Source organism: Primulina eburnea, chromosome 5, assembly GCF_022965805.1.
Source record: "Primulina eburnea isolate SZY01 chromosome 5, ASM2296580v1, whole genome shotgun sequence".
NCBI classification, from domain to species: Eukaryota; Viridiplantae; Streptophyta; class Magnoliopsida; order Lamiales; family Gesneriaceae; genus Primulina; species Primulina eburnea.
The window spans coordinates 4353427-4376615 of record NC_133105.1 but is presented as its reverse complement, the minus strand read 5'-3'; the positions used below and the strand labels follow the sequence as shown (position 1 = coordinate 4376615).

Here is a 23189-nt window from a genome sequence, read left to right as displayed (position 1 = left end):
CTATTTTGGCGTGAGATTCTATTATTACATCATGAATTTGTTGGTCCTTGAGCTAGCTTGGCGTTTATCACTTGGGATACTTCCATGAACCGCATCTACCAACATTCATTGATCTTCACAAAGTATTCAACCATAACCTGCATTATATGATGTTTAGTTTATTGTTTATATTTAATCTTTTTTTGTTATAGTTTTCTTAAGATTTGGTAAATATCTATAGTTTCATCAGATAATTCGATTTTAAAAAACGATTATAGACAACAATAAAATATTTGGGAATGATATAAATATCTGATACTCTGAAAGGTGTGAGAATGATTATCAAGAAAGATATTAGTATGATAAATGAAAATAAGACAAGAGATACACTCCCAAATTGTACACATTGACATCCTTACTTAATCGATTACGTCTCTATCGAAGAAAATTGAATCACCATGATATGGATAGCATTGAGACATGATAATGGAAGATATTTCATGCAAAAACCATGAGAAGAAGGTCATTAACCAAAACACAAATATAATCAAAATAAATTATAAAATCTATAATAATTAATAGGAAACAAGTAGAAAGTGTGTGTCATTCACTCATTCTATTCAAGTTTGTTGGCTTACAATATATTTTGAATGTTACACTTGAAATGTTTCCCCTTTATAATGATATGTTGAAATTTTCATATTTGGATTATCAACACATTATGTCAATTCAATAAAATACGATAAAATCACGTAATCTAATGAAGTTGGGTCATTGAGAGAATAACTCGAGATAAAATATATACCGACTCATAACCTATAAGAGATATCTACATTCTCTACATCTTCAAATAGGAAAATGTTAGCTTTTTAAAATAAAAAAAAAAAAATTATACAGAAAAGAAACACAAAATATTTGGCAGCATCGTAACATTTTTTAAAAATATATTATGATCAGTCAAGATTTAAACTTATGCGAGTCAAAAATGTCTCATAGAAATAGAATAGGTATAAAAAAAATAGAGAAAAATGAGAGAAATTTGTAAAATAAACTCAGTATACAATTTATTTTTAGGAAAATGTCATCGTCAAATGTATTATATAATTTTCTTAAAAATATAGTTAGTGATGAGAGTTATGAAAATACTCCGAAAAAATGTGCAATATCAAAATTTGTTGTCATTTTTCAATATATGTATTTTTTATTTCTTTCGTGATCTTTTCTATTTCTACTCTCCACGATTTAAACATTGGAGGAGGAGTTACACCCGGAAAAACCCCTTCATCCCCCGGAAAGAAAGGTTTTGCCACAAATCGCTTCCAAAAAACTTGAAATCTACATTTGGAAAAACAAATTTGAAATCCTTCAAATCTTAGCCGTGAGTAGGGATGTAAACGAATCAAACCGTTTGTGAACTATTCGAAGTTCGATTCGATAAAAGCTCGTTTGAGCTCGTTAAGATAAACAAATCAAACTCAAACTTTACAGTATTCGGCTCGTTAGCTCGTGAACATGTTCGTTGGTAAGTCCGTGAGTAATATTTTAGATTAAAATATTAGTTTTAATATTTGATTTATTGATTTTGCATATTATTTATGAAATATATAAAAAAATCTATTAAATTTATTTATTATAATAAATTTACAAATTTTAATAAGAATAATATTTTTCTTTAAATATATAATTTATTTTTTAATTAATTTAATGAAAATTTAAATGTATAATTCATATTTATTAAGCTTGTTTAGGCTCGATAAAAGCTTAAATAAGCTCGTGAGCCATGCATATATTCGTTAAATAAAGCTCGAGCTCGGCTCGATTATAAAAAAACCAAGCTTCAAACATTCAAGACTTCGATTCGACTCGACTCGATTACATCCCTAGCCATGAGAAAAAATTGTCAAAGGAACAAAGTCGAACCGTTAGTTCTGAGAACCGGTCCATGAACAACCAAACCAACTGCAGTTAAGCCCGCCCTTCAAACCGCCGGTTCGGAACGCCGCCCACGTGCACCGCGTATTCTAATTCCAGAATTTTTTGTTTTGGTCCATTGGGCATTCTTCTCCGCACATCCTTTCCATCATCCTCCATTTCCATAATTAATCCTGTTCATTACTTGGGAAATTTTAAAAATATATAAGAAAACCCAAGAGTTTGGTTTTGATTTGTGATTGTGAAAGCGGGGCTGAATCTTCTTGTCGCGCGGTGGCCGTAGCTGATCCAGGTTCTTCATTTTCTGACCCCTTGACCGCCCCGCCACCGAGTTTTAGTTTTCGAATTTCTTCACCTGCGATTTAAGAAGTCTTCCCCTTCTATCACGACATTTTGGTTGTGTCCGGGAGTTAACTTTTGCCTTCAATGATTGACTTTTCAAATTACCGTCTGTGGTTGTCGTCCACCTTGATTCGTGCAATTCTTTTTAGCTGATATGAACATGATTTTAATCGATCTCTCGTCTCTGTCTCTTCTTTTCCTTCTTCTTCACCATTTAGGTACAGGTTTTGGTGAGGCCGGTTCAATTTTCTGGATGCACCAAAAATAATTTGACCGTCTCTATACCATCAAAATGGGGCATTGCTTAGCTAAGGTACTGTGTCAATGCTCTAAGTTATCATGTGAATTATCCTTTCCTTGCATTATTATTTTTGGAGGTCCGGCCAGCTGTCTCCATTTCCCAAATGCATATTTATCCGTGGCATTAGCAGTCTCTTCATTATTTTGTCTCCCAAATGATGATTGAATGATTCAACTGCTGTTGATGTAGTGATTATATATTTAAAAATATGGTGAGGCCCAAACCCTTTTTTTTTACCCTTTTCTTTTTCTAAGCTAAAAGGATTATATATATAGTTTTTTTATGCTACATCCATCATGTATACTTGTCCTGTATGATGTGAAGAAACATAAAATTGAAATGTGCACAATTGATATGCAACATATCAAACTTATATATAGCATCTGATTTGGTCCAATAGATATATGTGTGCAAATAATGATTCACATGTTAGTTTTTGTTGATTATTCAATACACTTACCTAGAGAACAGATACTGTAATAGTTTTATTCAGTCTTGCCAAATAAATGACGGGTCTTCGTTTTCTTTTGTTACCTACTCTCAGCTCCATATATGTTTGCTAATTAATGAGTTCAATGTCTATCATATTTTGCCATCAATCATCGTCTGAATGATGTAGAATCTTAATTGTGTTTTACTATTAAATAAAAGGTGTTCAATCCTTGGAATTTTAAAATTCTTCCACATGTTATAGCTGTCTAAATGGGCTTACTGGTGTTTTATCACGTCTTTTGTTGTTTTACATTATAGATTGATATGCTCTGTGAAATGGAGATCATTTTACTTGAAACTTAATAGGCTACAAATGATGGAGATGATTCTGATCATAATGTTGAGTTGACTGGTGGAAATGTGCACCTTATCACGACAAAGGAAGGTTGGGAACAAAAGATGGCAGAAGCTAAGACAGATGGAAAGATTGTGAGCATTCTTTCTATTTTTATTGATTCTATTTTTTGTCTGAATATCGTAAGTTGCATTATTCGCTTGTTCCAAGAATGTGATGGCTTCTAAGCACCATATCTTCAGATGAGCTGTTTTATCTCCTGTTATGATTTGCATATATTATATAGCGCAACGGGAAACTGGTTTTAAATTTTTAGGGAGTGTCAAGTATATGTGTTACTTTAAGGAAAAACCTTAATGTTGTATTGTCCATTCTTGGTCTCGTAATTTTTTTTTTTTGCAACGCAATAAGAAATTTCAAAGGTTCAGTCACTCTTATCTATCCATAATTCTTGACCAGCTCTTCCGTCTCTAATGTTGGAGCTTCTTTTGGCTGGGTTATGTGATACACTTAACTTACCACCATGTCCTTCGAGCAATTCTTTATATTGGACATTCATCTGTTGCTAATAAATCATGAATGTAGATCTGCATCATACTTGTGATTCATTATTGAACTTGATATGAAGAAAGTGAGACTTACATGCATTAGCTAGCACAAAATTCTTGTCAACTTATATTCTTTCATAATTATTAAATTCATCACCACCTCAAGTATTTTCCTTGAATTGTTGACTCTTTTTCACATCCTCTGACCTAGTAAATATTGTCTGTACGTTAAAATGAAAAACGTGTCACCCGAGTCATTGATGAAGATTCAATGGGGATATTTGAAGTTCACTGATCAATACCCATACTCTTTCTGCTTAGCCATGTAAATATTTCCTTCTTCACTTTTTGGGAAGAAAATGATCGGTTCTGATTTCAATGATATGAAATTCTATCCCATCGTACTGAAACAATGGCTATAACCCCTAGTGTCTTTGGAGTTATAAAAGAGTATTGTACCCATAGGTTTCGTTGACTTGTTTACCCTTATTTGTCTTGTCTTTAACATATTTTTTGTTCCATTGAGGTAGCATTTTGTTATTGTTATATCGTTCAACCCCAGCGATGCAGCGATCAGCTGCATCATGCTTCATGTAATCAAACATTTCCTTGTTATGTAATAGGATTTTCATGTCCAGGGGAGCACTATCATTGCATATATGTATGTGGTTTTCAATTTTTCAATGCCTCAATATTCAGGGAGACTTATAGGCTTTTACTGTGTTATAACTTATATGCCTGTACCTTGCATTTTCTGTCTAACAGTTTGTGATTGCGCATCAGGTAATCGCCAATTTCAGTGCTTCATGGTGTGGCCCTTGCAAACTTATTGCACCTTTCTATGCTGAGCTGTCTGAGAAACACCAATCTCTAATGTTTTTGACAGTTGATGTGGACGAGCTTACTGTAAGTTTTGCATCTACTTGGCTACCTGAATTGAAATCATTATGTTTGTGCATTTCAAGTCTTTAAATGGGGCAGTGTAAATTTTTAAGTTCAGGCACCTTAAGCAGATGTATACTTTTTTGGGTCGCAAAAAATGATGCAGGAGTAATGCAGCTGTTAAAATTGTTCTTTGCTTCAGGAATTTAGCACATCATGGGATATCAAAGCAACGCCAACCTTCTTTTTCCTTAAAGACGGGCGACAACTTGACAAACTTGTAGGAGCCAACAAGCTAGAACTGCAGAAGAAGGTGACTGTGATACTTGATTTTTAACCTTACGCGAGACATAAATTTTACGACTCTGTATGTATGATCACAAGACATATATTTTGTTGATCTTACTTTTTATGTATATCCGACTGTATATTGGACGAGATTATTATTTGGGTGTTTGTCTTGGAATTGTTCGTTAATGTGGTAAAATTATTGAAAAGTTGATGTGATATTTGTGCCGAGTTTGGTCGTACAACTTGTCTTTAACACTCACAAGATTTCTTTCCTGTCATATCTATTTGTACTACATGTCAAGAGGAAGAACTCCTAAAGGTTTTCTTTCTCTCTTTACAAAAATTTATAACTAGGGGTGCCTTTTAATGAAATTTCCCCCCTCTGATGTATAATATATTACCAAAGCAACTTCTTTTGGACCGCGTAATCGTTATACCGAACTTGGATTTAAATCTGGCGGTTTAAAAGCAGAAATCGTTTTAACTTTCAAGTTTAACATTCAGATCAGAACGATTTCTAGTTGACGAGTATTAATTGTCAACTTTCAATTAGATATAGTTTAACGACGAGAGCTCTCCGTCAAGCAATATTTGTTTTTTCTGATAATGCTTGAGAAAATTCAATCTCCAATCAAGAAAACCGAATTCCACCTGGCCTGTCATATCGGTTGTCATTTGAGTATGACAAGCCACATGCCAACTATCCAAGTTACTGTTGAACGCGTTGGTAACCATGTAATTCATTTCATAGTCCGCTTCTCACAGTAGTAGGAACCAAGTATCCAAGATCGATGAAACATTAGTTTTAGTGCAGAGACCATTCAATCATTAATATCAGCACGTGATTTAACAACATACGTAAAAGCAACTGATCTTTCACCAGATCATCCATCAGAAGCCGAGAATGTGTTTGGAGGTTCAGATTTGAGCAAAACATAAACAAACAAAAACAATAATGATACACGCACGACCCTTTTCCCGTGGAATTAGCGACCTTTGGGATTCATTATCTGAGAAAAAACTGCACTTGGCGTCAACCCATCCGAGTCTTCGCTGGCAAGGCTGCGTCCACCAATGCTCATTGACAATCCACTGCTTTTTGAATCCGTTATGTTTCCATCAAAACCTGGGGATGAGTTGGTAGTATTCTTTACGTCGAACGATTCACTTTCCTCTGCGCTCTCCTGAAGTTGCAGAGCAAACTCAAGGTTCCACAACACATCACCCATAGAAGGTCTCTCAGTTCCAACATCAGACACACACTTCACCGCAGTCTCAGCAATTTTTTTAAAGCATTCCGGTGCAATCTTACCCTTAAGGTAAGGATCGATAATCTGGTCAAGAATTCCCTTCTTGTGACAATGCAATGCCCATTCAGCTAAGCTAACTTGTTCCTTAGGGAGTGTAGGGTTTAATGCCGGTCTAGCACATAAGATTTCAAAAAGTACAACACCATATGAGTATACATCAGATTTTTCAGTCAATTGCTGCCTTCTGAAATACTCTGGATCCAGATAACCGAAACTACCCTTCACCACAGTGCTGACATGTGTGTTATCCAGAGTGGGGCCTGTTTTTGACAGCCCAAAATCTGAAACTTTTGCCACCCACTTCTCATCCAAGAGAATGTTTGTTGTCTTGACATCACGATGGATGATGGTGTGTTTTGCACCGGTGTGCAGATAATGCAAACCACGGGCAGCACCGATACAAATCTCAAGCCTCTGCTTCCATGGCAGTGGCGGTTTTTGAGTCTTGTAAAGATGCTCCCTAAGAGTTCCATAAGCCATATAATCATATACAAGAATCATCTCACAGTTCTCTTCGCAATACCCAATCAAAGATACAAGGTGACGGTGGCGAAGTTTAGAGAGCATTTCGATCTCAGTTTGGAACTCATGCACTCCTTGTTCCGAGAGTGGGTTCCCACGCTTAATTGCGACCTTTGTGCCACTGTCAATCTCTCCACGATAAACTTTACCAAAACCTCCAACCCCGAGGAGAAGAGCCTCATCGAAGCCATTTGTTGCAGCCTTGATCTCAGAAAATGAAAAGTGGCGACAAAGGTTTGATGGAAGTGAGGAAGCATTACTTCCAGTGGTGTTTGTCTTCGCAGATCCGGATGAATGTGAATTTCCATACAAAGATAACGGAAGCCAACCATCACTAGTGATGGGATCCTTTCTATTTTGGCGTTGGCGGGAAACAATACATATAATCAAACCGACAACTAGAAGTGCGGCAATTCCTCCACAAACACCTCCGATAACTGCTTTGTGACTTTTAGATTGAACAGATCCAGAAGATTCATCAGTATCAACTTTCGGTTGTGGGAGTGGAGTTGGATTCGGGCCAGCAAGATACCCGTTGGTATCATTTATTTTGAATATTTCAAGACCATTCAATATAGCATCATAGAACTGGGGATTTGAGGAAATAAAAGGGTGTAGATCGAGCCAGAGATCCTGCATTGGCGGTCCAGTGGGAACAAAAACGACATAATCCTTATGAACAGGGACACCGTTCCTACCTGCCATGGCAATAACATCTGCCCCTTGTTCTGCAGTCTGATTATTCATGAAGATGTTGAAAACTCTTTGGTTTACTTTGTAAACAATGTCCGTTATCTCACAGAAGTGGAGTCTAACCAGATAAGAAAAGCCGGAGTCAACAAGGAAAAGCCAAGTTAGATTGTAGTTCTGGTTTACAGAAGCATTTCGACCCATTGATCTCAAAGTAGCGTATACGTCAAGTGGAGCAATGTAGGTTGCCGATCCTGGAGGATAGCTAACCGTCACATTTGGATCAGGGACCTCAGTAACTCCATTGGCCGCACTAAATATGTAACTCGAATCATCACGCCACGACCTGTAGAGACCAGTATCTCTGGAGGGTGAAATGTCGTTTCCACCCACATTTAACCGATACAAATTCTCTAGAGCTGTAGTGTTGTCAATAGTGAATCCAGTGGATTGACCTACAACAATATCCGTTCCATCTGAACTATATATATCAGGATGCGAAACAACCTCGATCCCATTCACGAATGCATACGAGTTAGAAGTATCACGGGACGGTATGAATGTTATATTCAAAACCTCAGATGCGACATTAACAGAGAACTCCTTCATCATATAATCATAATTCAAGGCCTCGGTGGTTTGAGCAGCGCTGAAATTCTTCATAAGAGTATAGGGCCCACAAATCACCGAGAACAGACCATTGACAGCATTCAATCCACCGTAGGACGCGGGATAGAAATACAAACGAATAAACTTACGGCCTGGTGCCACAGGGAAACTGTAGGTGAAATCAGATTGGAATATTCGAGTTGTCATGTAAGGTACTTGGGGGACGGAGGGTTTCTGTGTGGCCGCGGTGGCGGTCAAAGAGTTGCTGCTCGTTAACATGAACTTCGAGCCAACATCTGACGTCCATTTTCGACCATCGGAGTCGGTAGAGTCAGGGGGACCTCCACAGCTCATGAAAATCTTCTCCGTGGGTGTATAATCGACTGCTGATATCACAAATGGCAGCAGCAGAAAACTAAGGGCCACCAAGATCCATGGACTATAGCGGTTCCTCATCGACGACTGGAAATCCACCCCAATCAAAGACTAGAATTAATTAACTAAGAAAAAAAATTAAAAAATCAAGGAACGAGATCTGCTAGTAGTTCAGAATGCCGCAGCAATATCAGATCCATCACAAACCAGTAAATAAAAACATATTCAAAGAGCTAATACAAATCTAATCTAATCTAATCTAAAAAAAACATCAGGAGTACCTGAAACAAAACAGCAGCACTCGACGAAATTGAAAGAAAAGCTTTGCTTGTATTGCAGTTGAACAGTAGTTTGTTTTTATTTTTATTTAATAAAAAAAAAACAGAGAGAAATGTGGTGAGGAGGTCTCTTCTCCTTCCTCTCTCTATGTACATATATATTTAGATTTAATAAAGTGAATTTATTAATTGCGAAAAAGTCTAACTAAAATGAAATAAACGATAATTTTAAATCCATGACAGGCAGGCAGGCTGCCTGTGATTTCGTTGAAACATTTTCCATTAACCCAATGAATCATGTACCCAACTTGGTAAAAGGCGTATATATTTTTAAGTAAATTTAAATATTTTCCAATCCAATGCTGCAGTTATTATATATATTTGTGGGCAAAATATATGTATACATAGATGTTTAAGAATAGAAAGTCGAAAGATTAAGTTTAAATTTAATACTCAATCTGTTAGATATCGACAGTTGTTTAGTCTACTAATGTTGTTTTTACGAGCATGTTTTGTTTGGTTCAGGTCAAAATACAAATATGCGATATATATAATAGTATTAATATTATAATAGTTGATTATTTATTATTATTTTAATTGAAGAACGCGTCGAGGATATATAGGAAACAAAGGAGGTGCACACATCCTTTACGAACGCGGACTTGTGTGGGGCCCAAATCCAACCAACGCCACCAAGAATAAAGTTAACGTTATCTGTCAATGGGCCTGCTCTGGGTCGGTCATTCAGCCCAGCCCATAACTTTGCAACTTCACGTCCTAAACCAGAATGCTGGTAGCATTTCCACGCGTAGGGTCTAAAAACAAATCATGATCCCTATTAGCTAGCAGTAAATATGGACTTTTGTCTCATTTTCAATTCGTAATTGTTGTTGATACCCTACTGACGTTTATATTTTTTTTTAAAAAAAGTTTATATCAACACGATATGGTTTCAAAAGTCAATATATTGGATATCAAATTCAAGATAAAAATTTGTTTGAGACTGTCTCACGAGTTGTAATTCATAAGACAAATCTCTTATTTGAGTTATCAATGAAAAAATATTACTCTTTAAATTAAGAATATTATTTTTTATTGTGAATATCGATATAGTTGACCTGTCTCACATATAAAGATTCGTAAGACCGTCTCACAAGAGACTTGCTCTAAATTCAATATGTATGCACCCCAATCTTATTGTGACATGCTTAAAGATAGTAAGTAAGAATTATGGATGAATAATAAAGAATACAAATAATAATGTGGTCTATGTGTCACACTAGAGAGAGATTTTAGAGGCGGAGGAGATATTGACAATATGAACGGAATTATCCAACTATCGAGTCTCACGCGTAGCTGTATGCATGGATTCAGCGTTTGATTAAAGTGAGTTTGGAGAGAAGGGAAGCAGCTTGATCCGCACCCAACAAAAAATAAGGATGCCTTAGAGCAGCTGCCGCGGATAGACGCCCTCGCCTCAAGGAACTTCTCGGAGTTATCAGTTTCGAGGCCAAATCCCAGCCTCGCCCCGAATCGAGATCGAGTATGGAGAGGTCGGCCCTCGTCCTACTCTTCTCCCTCCATCTATTCAAGTCATAGCCCACTCCCTTCAATTCCAAGTTAAAGTTCTTCAATCCCGCTTTAGACCTTAAGCTTGGTATTGCCATTTGCACCAACACTATGCCCGCCGAGTACATGTCAAATAGATCAGGACTGTTGAGTTGCCACAAGATTGGGGACATCAGCGCAGCAATGGGCTCCGGTGGTGGTTTTGGGGTTTCTTCAGGCATTACATACAGTTCGGGGGGACAATAATCAGGGTCTAGCAGCCCACGGTCGGGGACATAGTTTTTCCCTATTCGTAGGTCTGTGGCTGCACCGAAATCAATGAGTTTTATTCGTCCATTTTTCGTGACAACCAAGTTGGATGGCTTTACATCTCGATGAACGATCCCCGTGTCATGGATTTTCTTAAGGGAACTAATGATCTGGCGCATTATCTGTTTGATGATCAACGCATTGCGTTCATTGGGCTCTAGGCCTTGCAGCTTGCGACCAAACACCAGAGACTCTAAATTCAATGGGAACCCGCGACCATTCATGTAATCGGCGAGGTCTAGATCACCCTGAACGAATACAAATTCAAAACATAAAATGTAACCAAATCTTGAAATCATAAAACAAGATATCATATGTTACTATGAATCAAGTACCTCAAATTTCCAGACAAGCCATTTCTCACCCTTTGTATACAGAGTATCAGTTGTATCTGATACAAAGCTGCCCAGAAACTCAGCGCATGTATCTGGAGCTGCTCTCGACAGTCTGTAATTGAACCACTCCTCATAATCCCCACACTCCACCGCACCTTGAACTCCAATCTTTACCTATACACTACATCCATATCAGCATATATCTTATCTGCATTATATCCAACAAGGCAAAGAGCGACGCACAAACCCATGAAAGAAATGCACATGTAAAATATACTTATATAGAATTAATGGGTAAACCTTCTTGAGAATAACTTTATCTTTCAGCCCTTGTTTAAGCTGAACAGCTTTCGCACTCGCTCGTTTAGTCACACTTTGATCCACATTTACGTTCTTGGGAACGATCAGTCCAGAGTAAACAACACCAAACGACCCTTCACCCAATTTATCACCAACCAAAAAATCCCTTCTCTTTAGATTCCTTCTCCCTAGTAAACTGTCCAATCCCAGTTGCAGAGTGGCGAAAATATACGTATCGATCGCTCCCATTAGAACTCCGGGCCTAGCAGTCAGGTATATCCAAACGAGACCAGAAAAAATCAGTATCTCCCATTTCTGAACTTCAGGCAGCTCCCCGGCAGCACTCTGGAGCCGCTGGAAAGCAGCAAACCGGTCCAGATGAAGGGAATCATTTAACAGGCCCTGAGAAATGTCATCAAGAAATGAATTGCATTTGATGGAATTCCTTTTACAAGGAACTGAAATGGGGGTTTTGAAGAAGTAGATGGAAGGTTTGGAGTGATAGGTAAATGAAGTTACAGCCGGGGACAGAAGAGAAGCCATCATCAATGGCTCTCCGATCCCCAAACGAAGTAATGTTTCAAGATGGGTGTGCGTCGCGTCATTCGAAGGTTTATCCACAATTACCATACATATGTGGAGCGAAAGAAGACAACCATGCATATCACTATAAATTTGTAACAATTCCTATAAATTTGTAACAATTCCTACTTGTATACCTCATGGGCCCGACCCATATATTTTTATGCGAATTTTTTTAAATTTTTTTTTAAAAATTATACACATAAATTATTATTCATAAAACAATAAAACATAATCTTCATAATACGGTGGTCAAATATATATTATTGATTATGTTCAAAAAAGCAAGTATTTTATGAGATGGTCTCACGAGTCTCGGGTCAACCTTACCAATATTCACAATAAAAAGTAATACTCTTAGTATAAAAAGTAATGTTTTTCATACGATCCGTAAGACCCGTCTCACACAAGTTTTTGATTTTTCTGAAATAATTTTCTCATGGTCCCATTAACTCAATTATATAGGTCTCTTTGATGTATAGGTAAAATGTGTTATTACTATTTAAAAAAAATGATTTTTCACAGCTATGATAGTAAAATTGATATATATTTATGTGTTAATTTTAACTTAGTTCTCGTAATGAATTTTATTATTAATTTAACCAATTGGAGCGCAGATGCTTTGAATTAGGAAGCTGAGACTTTAGTTGCTCCTCATAAATGGTAGCCGTTAGTCCGCCACACTCTTTTCAAATTCAAATCAATTCCCACTCCACTCCCAAGAAACTCTTCAAATTAAAAGGCTTTCACACACACTGAGACACAAAAAAAAAAATCTCGTCGTCCATCATCGTCGTCGTCGTCGATATGCCAGCAGCTGCAGTTCAATCTCCTCAAAGCAGCAACCGCAAAGCACTGCAGCCCAAGATCGATATATTCCCTACTAATGCACTCATCAATATGGCTACTAATACTAATGCGAAGCCTAAGTCTTCGCAATGTGTCGACATCTCCAACAAGGAGAACATTCATCCCATGATCCAATGCTTCGATTCCTCGCTTGCCCATGAGCTCAACGCCATCCGTGAGAAGCTCGAGAGATTGACGATTGACAGGGAAAATACCGATGAAGTCCTGAGGCAGAGGGGGATGATGCTGGATTCCCACATGAAGGGAATTATTAATAGATGGGAAGACCAAAAACAGCTGGAGATGGAGGTTGATCGATTGTACCGTTTGAAAGAGATCAGATTATCTTGCATGGTCAGTTTTTTTTTTTTTTTTTGTCTTCATTTAGCTTGATGAATCTTGAATAACTGAATGTTTTATGGGTGTCACGAATCGAAATTTTAGTGATACTTTGTTTCTTTTGTTGATGTTTATAGAGAATATCTGCAGTTAAATCATTGAGAGAAAAGGAACAAGAGAAGGTGTTGAAGGAAAGTCAAGCAAAGACAAGTGAAAAGACGCCTTAGATTTGTAGATATTCTGATTCAAGTTTACAATTTAATGGCAAATTATGTTGCATGAATTTTATTTATTTACAGGAGAATGGAAGGGAGGAGGGGAAAGATGAAAGTTCATCCATCGCACAGTTCTCCTCCGCATTCTTTATGCTATACCACAAGTAAAATTTGTAATGGTTGCCTTGCCTATATATATAAATGTATGCTGCGGCTATTAGAATTCTGGTTCTTGAATATATTACATGTATGTATTATTTCGAGATAGATGCATGCTTGCTTTTTGAGAAAATCAAAAAACAATACAGAACATGAGGAATTAGTATGGTGAAAGTGTCACGCCCCGAGACCAGGGTTAGTTGATATCGGCGTCGTTTAACAATCACACAATTGAAACGACCAGCCTCGTAGCATAGTATAAACCGAAAACCAGTTTATTATTCATAATTTCTCAAAAAAAAACTGTCTTTACAACTGAATTAAAATAAATCTGCGGAAACGTCTTACATAAAATTTAAATTTGCTAACTTCAAAAAAAATCTCTAATATTAAATCTCGAAATAACAATTATTCACCAGCCCCAAAATTGTTCAGATTCTTCTTCTTCTACCTGTTCTTCGGATTTATCTAGGGAAGATTGTAAGGGGTGAGTATTTTGAGAAATACTCAGCAAGTGGGGGAATTTGAATACCACATAACATTTTATAACAATTTCGAATCATAACATAACATGCCTTTCATAATCGTAACATCATATTCATAACATAATAACACTGCGATTTTTCACCTTTAACGGTTTACTGACGTCAGTCCCTAAGTTTTAATCCTCTAAGGGGGCGAGGCCATAAAACAGTTCTATCCCACTGTTAGGGGCCATATGTTGGAATTCCACCCATTTTCAGGGAATCCTCACTAGTGCCAAACATAACCGTACCAAAATTTTCGTAAAAACGCATAGACAAAACGACGGTGCTTGACCAAATTTTAAAAAACCAAAACCGAAAATTCATATGCATAAAACCGAAATTTAAAACAGCCCACTTACCTTAAATTCTTGAAAAACTAGGGTTCTTCGAAATTCCTACTTCCCTGGCTGGACGGCGGCAGCGCTTCGCTGTGCTCGAAAACTCCTAAGGGGACTAGGGGAGATTCTCGAAATTTAGGTGTGATTTTTGAGCTTATAGGGTCCTGATATTTATAGGAGTTGGCTGCTATCGGGATCGAGTGATATCGCGTTGAAATCTGACTTAAATCTTTTATCTCGAATCGTGATATATCTATCCGTGATTTGTTCGAAATTTAAATCTTTTATCCCAGTATCTCTATATCAATTCAAATCTTAGATAATATCCAAGATTACTCTACCCAAGCATACTAGAATTATTCCTATGATATTAATCTGATATGATCTCGATTGTACAAAATCCCGGGTTTTACATCCCTCCCTTCTTATGGGAAGTTTCGTCCTCGAAACTTAGGTTGACTTGGTCTATGAAGAGGTACGAGTATTGTTCTCTCATCCTTTCTTCTAGCTCCCACGTGGCTTCTCTTTCGGTGTGGTTATTCGAAAGGTTCAGCTAGTGATTCGGCTTAAGTCTTAATTTTTTAGCAAATCTCTTAGATACTAAGGAATGCGTAGCACCACAATCAAATAACGCATAATTAGGCACTTTTTGAATTAGGATGGTACCTGACAACGAATTCCTTGGCGTCGTCGGCCTCTTCTTGAGTCATAGCAAAGACCCTAGCGTTCGGCTTGCCTTCCCTTGGCTTGTTGGGGTTAGCTCCTATATTTGGTCCAGTTCCCTTGTTGGGGCCGGCGGCTTGGTTGGCGGCAGTAGGACATTCGGCAATTCGGTGTCCCGCTTTCCCACATCCGAAGCATACACCACTGTTTCTTCGGCATTCTCCCAGGTGTCGTAAGTGACAGGTTGGGCAAGGCTTAATATCTTGGTAGCTTGAGGTAGGCGGAGGCTCTTTGGATGGTTCACCGGACTGGTTAGGCTTCTTGAAAGTCTGATCGCTGCGTGAGGACTGATTATTCATAGGCCTTTTGTTCTTGAATTCCTTCTCTCTGCGCTGGATGTCAGTTTCGGTTCGGATAGCTGCACCCATAAGATCTGAAAAATTCGCGGGTTGGTATACTGCTAGTGCTGATTGGATCCTGCTGCTCAATCCCTTCTTGAAGCGGTGCAATTTCAAAACTTCGTACGCCATGATTGCTGGAGCATAAGATCCAAGGGCATTGAACTGGGAGGTGTATTCCACAACCGACATATCCGAAGTTTGAGTGAGGTTTTCAAACTCACTTAGTTTCTGCAGTCTGACCTCGGCTGGATAATACTGTTTCAGAAAGGCTTCTTGGAATCGCTGCCAAGTCATTGGTCCTGCAGCTGTCATGGCTGGCGAGATTGCTTCCCACCATTTTCCTGCTTTATCTTCCAGGAACGGCACAGTCACGTCCACTTTCAGTGCCTCGGGAACTTCCAGTAGGCGATGTTGAGTCTCTACACTTTTCAGCCAACTCTGGCTAACTTCAGGGTCAGCGGCTCCACTGAAGGTTGGACATCTGTTCTTGCGGATTGATTCATAGTGGAACTTGATTCCATTTGGTGGTAGAGGTGGTGGTGGCTGATTGGCGTTCTGATTTCCCAATACTTGCAGTGTTGTCGCCACAATAGTGGCTATGGCCATAAGATCAGTTTGGCTTAAGTTGACTGTCGGCGGGGGTCCATTTCCTTGCTCGTTCTCCTGTCCGCCTTCATGGTTGATATTAGCGTAACGCGGGTTGCAGTTCTGTCTTGGGGGTCTGCCGGCCATTTCCTATAATCGCAAGTTCTAACAATTTGTACGAGTAGGTTTCATGTAATAGATTGTGCAGAAGTAAATTGAAATCAATGGAACAAATAAAATATTTTATTGATTTCTAAAAGAAAGAACATGACCAATCTAAAGGAAATAAAAGTCGTACTGAATAAAATAGCAACAACGGAAAAAGTAAAATAATAAAAAGGAAAATGCTCGGAATATCAAAATAGGACAGAATATAGAGTCAAGTATATGAAAATAATTAAAAATTCGAAAATTTCCAAAAATAGAAGGTTTTGAGATAGGCATATCGATTCGAAGAGTATATCGAGAGGATTACAGATCAGTTGACGGAACCGAATTCGGAGTTTCCTACGAAAAAATCGAAGAACACATGCTGGCGGGTGGACTCGTTGACTCGGCCGAGTTGGACTCGCCGGGTTGACTCGCCGGAGTATGGTCGGAGCAAAGGCGTATTACGGCGACGGCGTAAGGGTCACGGAACCGGTGACGGCACAGAAAGAATCGGTCGGAACACTACCTAATTTGGCCGGAAACTCGCGCAACTCGGTTAATTCAATGAAATTGGGCGTTTCTGATTGGTTGATCCGATTGCAAAAGTGATTCTTGGGAAACGTTACCCATGGATTGTAGATTGTTTGGGTAAACTTAATTGAAAATCGGAGTGAGATTGGTAGGGTAATTTGACAAAATAAATTTCGGTTTTATGGTTCATACGCAAATTTCGTAGATCTGAAATTCCGGTTTCACACGAACAGGAAATATGAAATTGATTAAGGGCTTTAGTTTGTCTCTTCACGAAGATTCTGGAACTGGTCGCCGATCGAAGAAACACTACCGGAAGCGGCCGGAATCGGAGGAAACGCGGCGGCGCGCATTAAGGCCCTGTTTTGGCCGAATATTTCCCGAATTTTTTTTTTTGAAACTCGATTTTTTTTTCCACTCGGATTATGAACCTGGCGGCTCTGATACCACTAAAATGTCACGCCCCGAGACCGGGGTTAGTTGACACCGGTGTCGTTTAACAATCACACAATTGAAACGACCAGCCTCGTAGCATAGTATAAACCGAAAACCAGTTTATTATTCATAATTTCTCAAAAAACAACTGTCTTTACAACTGAATTAAAATAAATCTGCGGAAGCGTCTTACATAAAATTTAAATTTGCTAACTTCAAAAAAAATCTCTAATATTAAATCTCGAAATAACAATTATTCACCAGCCCCAAAATTGTTCAGATTCTTCTTCTTCTACCTGTTCTTCGGATTTATCTAGGGAAGATTGTAAGGGGTGAGTATTTTGAGAAATACTCAGCAAGTGGGGGAATTTGAATACCACATAACATTTTATAACAATTTCGAATCATAACATAACATGCTTTTCATAATCGTAACATCATATTCATAACATAATAACACTGCGATTTTTCACCTTTAACGGTTTACTGACGTCAGTCCCTAAGTTTTAATCCTCTAAGGGGGCGAGGCCATAAAACAGTTCTATCCCACTGTTAGGGGCCATATGTTGGAATTCCACCCATTTTCAGGGAATCCTCACAGTGCCAAACATAGCCGTACCAAAATTTTCGTAAAAACGCATAGACAAAACGACGGTGCTTGACCAAATTTTAAAAAACCAAAACCGAAAATTCATATGCATAAAACCGAAATTTAAAACAGCCCACTTACCTTAAATTCTTGAAAAACTAGGGTTCTTCGAAATTCCTACTTCCCTGGCTGGACGGCGGCAGCGCTTCGCTGTGCTCGAAAACTCCTAAGGGGACTAGGGAGAGATTCTCGAAATTTATGTGTGATTTTTGAGCTTATAGGGTCCTCATATTTATAGGAGTTGGCTGCTATCGGAATCGAGTGATATCGCGTTGAAATCTGACTTAAATCTTTTATCTCGAATCGTGATATATCTATCCGTGATTTGTTCGAAATTTAAATCTTTTATCCCAGTATCTCTATATCAATTCAAATCTTAGATAATATCCAAGATTACTCTACCCAAGCATACTAGAATTATTCCTATGATATTAATCTGATATGATCCCGATTGTATAAAATCTCGGGTTTTACAGAAAGCACTTCACTCATCTCTGGACAAAAATGCAGCAATCTCCTGGGATGGCAAAAGACTATCTTTAGCGAATAGCGTATGCTTCTTGCTACCTTTAAATGCTTAAAAAACATGCACATGGTCTAACATGATATATTATATTGTTCAAATTTTCATGCATAATTTTGTTTATCACTGTTTCCTATTATATATACATTTTAACATAAAATGCACAATATTTCTCGATTTCATTCCAAAAGCAAAAGTGATAAACAAACTATTTTACCTTTACAAGACTGAAATATCTAGGTTTGAATCAATGGAGAGATGATTTATATGTGTGGCTGTGGATGGAAACAAGGTCGTTTTGGAGGAATCGGTAGCGCAGATGAAGGAAGTTGGCCGACGTAATATGTTGTATTACTTTCGTGGTTTTTTTTTTGTTGATGATATATAACTTATTATATTAAGTTCAAATCTATCCTAACTTTATTTACTGAATCTGTCTCTACATGCATCTGAACATGATGTCGCGAGACTTTTGTGTTGAATAAGACTAGTATTAATCGAGGTGCACTAAAAGAACTCTCATCAGCCAAGAAAGCATAAAATGCTTGAAAACATGCACAGCTTTATTTTCCAGTTTTCTTCTCTATTCTTGCTTCAATTAAAGCATAATCCCTTTTCAAATTAATTATTATTTGTAATTGTTGATCGAAATTACTCGATTTTTTTCTGAACCAAATATTTGAAATGGTTGCCCTTTGTTTTATAAAGCTGTCATCCACGTTGTCATTTATTAAAATTTTCCCTAATCAAATGCTAATTTTACACACACACAAAAAAAACATCTTTATTTGTTTCCATGCGAATTAATCATCAAAATTCAAAACAAAGAAATTGATTTTTCCAAGTGGAGTGTAGACTAACCCAAGAGAAGTATAGGGGGGTGCTTTTGCAATTTAATGAAGGTGCAAATAGCAGAAAGACATTAATAAGAATTTTGGTACCAACCCATTGTGTCAAATTTCATTAAAATGTGTGAGATTCACATATCTAATATTGGAATATGGAGAAAACTATTCCAGATGGAGTATAGACTAACGAGTATGAGGACTAGCTTTTGTAATTAAATGAAGGTGCCAAAGCACAAAGGAATTAATGTGAATTTTGAAAATCAAAATTTAATGAAATTAATGACAATAGCATAATTTTCAAGGCGCATCTTTCCCAAGATATAAATCACTCTCTCTAGCAAATCTCAGTGGATGTGAAGAATTTGGATTCTAAAATGGAAGTGACTTGGAGGAGGTTTGGTGATGAACACAGCACATTGGTGGATCAGTACGAGCGGCGTTCCTTTGAGGTGCAGCTAAACCAAGCCATTCGCCCTTCCGAGGCAGCTGCTCAGCGTTGCCTGGTTTCGAAGCCAAGAGGCCGAGAGTCAGGTTTCCGGAAGGTGATGAAGAAGATGTTGGGACCAATTCTTGGGAAGAAATCGAGTTCAAGCAAAAATGCTCCCCCAACTCCGAAGGACCCGTTCTTCTGGAAATCATGCAGTAGATCATTAAGAATCTGATCAGGCTCTCGTCTGTGTGTAGGGAAGATCAGATTTTGTGGTCTCATTTTGTCGTAATCCGTTGCAAATAACCATCCAAAGAATCTTTGTAACTGGTTCTTTTCCCCATTTCATTCTTCTCTGTATCGTCCTTTTTCTTCTTGCATGGCCTTTCATATTCCACTCCCACAAAAAGATAAGGTTTCATTATTTAATATCTCATTTTCTTCTCTGATGTACATCTATTATTTTAGGATATTATAATTAGTTTGGTTGCTTCCACCGACTGCTAATTAAATATACATCCAATATCTGCATTGTGAGTAATGGTGTGAGAAAATAGTCAGAAGTTATCGAAAAAATGCATGCGCCAATACGTTACTATAGTGATTAATGACGATAATGACAAGAATTAATGGGTGGTAGATTATCTCTTTCAAAACAAAATCTATATCTAATTTCCCTCAACCGGATTTTCTCTGATTTCTCTACTTCCACATAAATGAGATCTATGCACGGCTCATGTACTGCCCAGTTCTGGTATCTATCAAAATTTCCTCGCCTTTGTCTATGAACAATGGGACGCTAACCACAGCACCGGTGTCAAGAGTCGCGGGTTTAGATCCACCTGCAATCCCCCAACATAAACAACAGATACATATAAAGCATTTAGAATAAAGAACACTAAAACAACACAAAAATTACTTTTAAAACCAATAAAGCATGCATCTAATAGCAAGTACCTTGGGCTGTGTCACCTCTGAGTCCAGGATCAACTTCAACCACAGTTAACTTCACTGTGATAGGGAGCTCGAAATCAATAACCTTCGACAAGGGATGATGATTCATTATTGGTGTTTTGTAGCTTTTTGCATCTCGGATAAACAAAAACAAAACAGTCGACGTCTAGAAGGTACCTTGCTATTCCAGAAAAGCAAATTGCAGTCCATTCCTTCCTTTAGCCACTTCGATTTATCTCCAACTTCTGCCTCATCCAGCCGGAATTCCTCATATGTTGTCTGAAATGAATTCCATGCATTTCATCAATCTCACTACCCAATTAGTACCACGGCCCACGCGTCAATGAAGACTAGCTTTTTCCAGTCATCACCACATGCTTATACGTCCAGTAGATTATATAGTAAAATTAGATGGTGTGATTAGTGTTCGAAAGACGGAAAATATATTGATTTTGTTCATATATTAGGAGTTAAGAAGGTTGAGTTGACAAACAAGTGTCCAAACTAGATAATTTGAGCAATGAATAAAAGGAGTGAACTAAAAATGAAAATTGACGGATAAATTTCTTAAGATAACATATAAAATCCAACAGAAGGTGGGCATGTTTCCATTGAAACCGAACAAGAGTAAACATATTTTATCTATCATTTTGAACCCAAAACCATAATTACATGTCGATTTGAAGACGAGCATCTTCTCGTCATAGTTATGTTTATTTATTCAGACAGAGGATTATTGCACTAAATCTGAATATTATCACTTCTACTTCTCTAATTTGGATGACGAAAAGCTGGATAAGAAAAATTAAGAAACACACCATTTAATGAAATTGAAAGTACTAACAACTTACCAAGTCCATGAAGACATATTGAACACCATCTTTGTAAGTGTATTGCTTGGTTTCTTTCAGTATATCTGCTGCTTCTAACTGTATAAAATCAGGGGAAATATAACATTAGCAATAAAGCAGCTAATATGGAAAGCTCAAACTCAAGTTTCCACAGAACAAAAGATTTTCTGGCTTGATATAAATTATATGTATTAGTATCCAATCAGCGCAAATTTAACTGCCCCAAATATGTAGGTCATATAATCCTGTGGATGTTTCAATCCCATAATCACACTGTTATGGTCCTAAATAAGTTAGGCCAAGAAAGTCAATACAAGTCTCCAATATATCAAGAATATGCTAGAAAGGTCGGCGAGGGAAAAAAAGGGTTTGTGGGTGGAGTAAATCACATAAAATATGGCTAGAGTCTGTTAAGAGGGGATTGTTGAGCTACTTGAGTATATATTTTCAGTTATGACTAGCGTGTGCTAGGTGCTAGGGAATTAATCTTTTCTTTCTCTTAAATGGCATTCATTGTTGAATCGATCCACTTTCAAGCTTCAAATGGTATTTCATTGAGGTAATTCTGTGAGTAATTTTCGTTCAGTCACTTGTTTTAGAGTTGCTGGAAATTAGGTTCCAACAAATACCAACCTTAGACCTCCTCTACCTATACGACTCCATTGTGAATATGTACTTACATCCAAGCTCAAAAGCGTTCACCACATGATATATATACTTCGATAGAGTAAACTAACAAGTAATAATGAGAGTACATAACAAAGGACTATAAAGATTTTACTTTACTTCCAGCTCTGAAAGTTCTGTCGACTTGGTTTCCGGTCACATGGTTGCGCAATGTGGTCCTCACGTACGCCGCGCCTTTGCCAGGCTTGACATGGAGAAACTCTAAAGAATGCCCAAATACCAAATTCAAGATGACTAATGAAATTATGAATCGAAAACTAACCAAATAAGAATTATAAACCAGTAATAGATATCATTAAGAATTGTCAAGTAAAAAAGTCGAAGTCAAATTGAAGGCAATGGGTTCATTGACAAAGAGTAATAAAAATTACCAAGAACCCGCCAAGGAACTCCATCCACTTCAATATTGAGGCCTACTTTTATGTCATTGCTCGACAACGCATATATTCCTGCAATCAAAATGAAAAGTTGAGATCATGGCTATAAATGGGAAAGAGAAAAGTGGAAAAGCTTCCGCTTTAGCATACTGGGAAACGTAAGTCGGCGGGAGGGGGTTCTGAGTTGAGTGAGAAGGAATAATGGGCGGGGTTTGAAGCCAAGAGACGAAGATAGTGGGCGAAATGAATGGGAATTGAAAGTCTGGAGTCTCGCCATGGTCGTGGCAATGAAGGACGGAGAAGGTGAGCAGAAAAATCGCCGGCCGGCTTTCCTACCTGAGTTGGATAAGGCTGTGGATTCCAAGTCAAATCTATTTTTGCCACCTTCTATCCCTTGTTATTACCATTTTTCCTACATATATATATAATATAATAATTTAATGTTTTAATTTAATATAATATATTAATTAATTATTTGAAATCAAAATAAAAATATGAGCACTTGATCAATTAAGCACAACACATTAAGGTATTATTCTGAGTGAAATACATGCACTTTGTGTGTAAATCAATCTCTTTTTTCAACATTTTGTCATTAAATTTTTTGAAGTTGAATTAATTAACATATAAATAATTACAAATATATATTAAAAAATTTTGAAAAATTGGGTTGGATTTATATAAGATTTTTTAGCTTGAATTTTTTTAGTGGAACAAATTCGTTTTTAAGGAAAGACATT

The 23189-nt window shown here is 37.4% G+C and overlaps 5 protein-coding genes across 9 annotated transcripts; 2 read left to right on the top strand and 3 right to left on the bottom strand.

Moving 5' to 3' along the window:
* The first annotated feature begins 1952 nt into the window (after positions 1-1952).
* Positions 1953-5280, top strand: LOC140832513 (thioredoxin H9-like). Of its 3 annotated transcripts, none has more exons than XM_073196585.1 (5): positions 1953-2203; positions 2472-2566; positions 3353-3475; positions 4673-4795; positions 4974-5280. In XM_073196585.1, exons 2-5 carry the CDS (start codon positions 2546-2548, stop codon positions 5106-5108), a joined length of 402 nt encoding a protein of 133 aa, XP_073052686.1. In that variant the 5' UTR covers positions 1953-2203; positions 2472-2545; the 3' UTR covers positions 5109-5280. The 3 variants fall into 3 exon arrangements, with proteins under 3 accessions (XP_073052686.1, XP_073052687.1, XP_073052688.1); XM_073196586.1 differs by having other exon boundaries at positions 2024-2203; positions 2478-2566; XM_073196587.1 differs by lacking the exon at positions 1953-2203 and adding an exon at positions 2233-2366.
* A 641-nt stretch (positions 5281-5921) lies between these two features.
* LOC140832512 (receptor-like protein kinase FERONIA) lies at positions 5922-9017 on the bottom strand. 3 transcript variants are annotated; one of them, XM_073196582.1, is made up of 2 exons: positions 8850-9017; positions 5922-8679 (listed from the first exon to the last, which is right to left on the bottom strand). In XM_073196582.1, the coding sequence occupies exons 1-2, from the start codon at positions 9000-9002 to the stop codon at positions 6049-6051; spliced, it is 2784 nt and encodes a 927-aa protein (XP_073052683.1). In that variant the 5' UTR covers positions 9003-9017; the 3' UTR covers positions 5922-6048. The 3 variants fall into 3 exon arrangements, with proteins under 3 accessions (XP_073052683.1, XP_073052684.1, XP_073052685.1); XM_073196583.1 differs by having other exon boundaries at positions 5922-8655; XM_073196584.1 differs by having other exon boundaries at positions 5922-8693; positions 8850-8979.
* A 1034-nt stretch (positions 9018-10051) lies between these two features.
* On the bottom strand, positions 10052-12012 carry LOC140832511 (serine/threonine-protein kinase STN8, chloroplastic). The gene is made up of 3 exons (XM_073196581.1): positions 11360-12012; positions 11060-11233; positions 10052-10972 (listed from the first exon to the last, which is right to left on the bottom strand). Exons 1-3 carry the CDS (start codon positions 11987-11989, stop codon positions 10217-10219), a joined length of 1560 nt encoding a protein of 519 aa, XP_073052682.1. The 5' UTR covers positions 11990-12012; the 3' UTR covers positions 10052-10216.
* Positions 12013-12648: 636 nt separating this feature from the next.
* LOC140831639 (uncharacterized) lies at positions 12649-13625 on the top strand. The gene is made up of 2 exons (XM_073195382.1): positions 12649-13144; positions 13267-13625. Exons 1-2 carry the CDS (start codon positions 12749-12751, stop codon positions 13354-13356), a joined length of 486 nt encoding a protein of 161 aa, XP_073051483.1. The 5' UTR covers positions 12649-12748; the 3' UTR covers positions 13357-13625.
* Positions 13626-20084: 6459 nt separating this feature from the next.
* On the bottom strand, positions 20085-22854 carry LOC140832510 (uncharacterized). Its single transcript, XM_073196579.1, has 7 exons — positions 22600-22854; positions 22444-22521; positions 22167-22273; positions 21386-21463; positions 20712-20813; positions 20538-20619; positions 20085-20422 (listed from the first exon to the last, which is right to left on the bottom strand). Exons 1-7 carry the CDS (start codon positions 22724-22726, stop codon positions 20304-20306), a joined length of 693 nt encoding a protein of 230 aa, XP_073052680.1. The 5' UTR covers positions 22727-22854; the 3' UTR covers positions 20085-20303.
* Between the last annotated feature and the right edge of the window lie 335 nt (positions 22855-23189).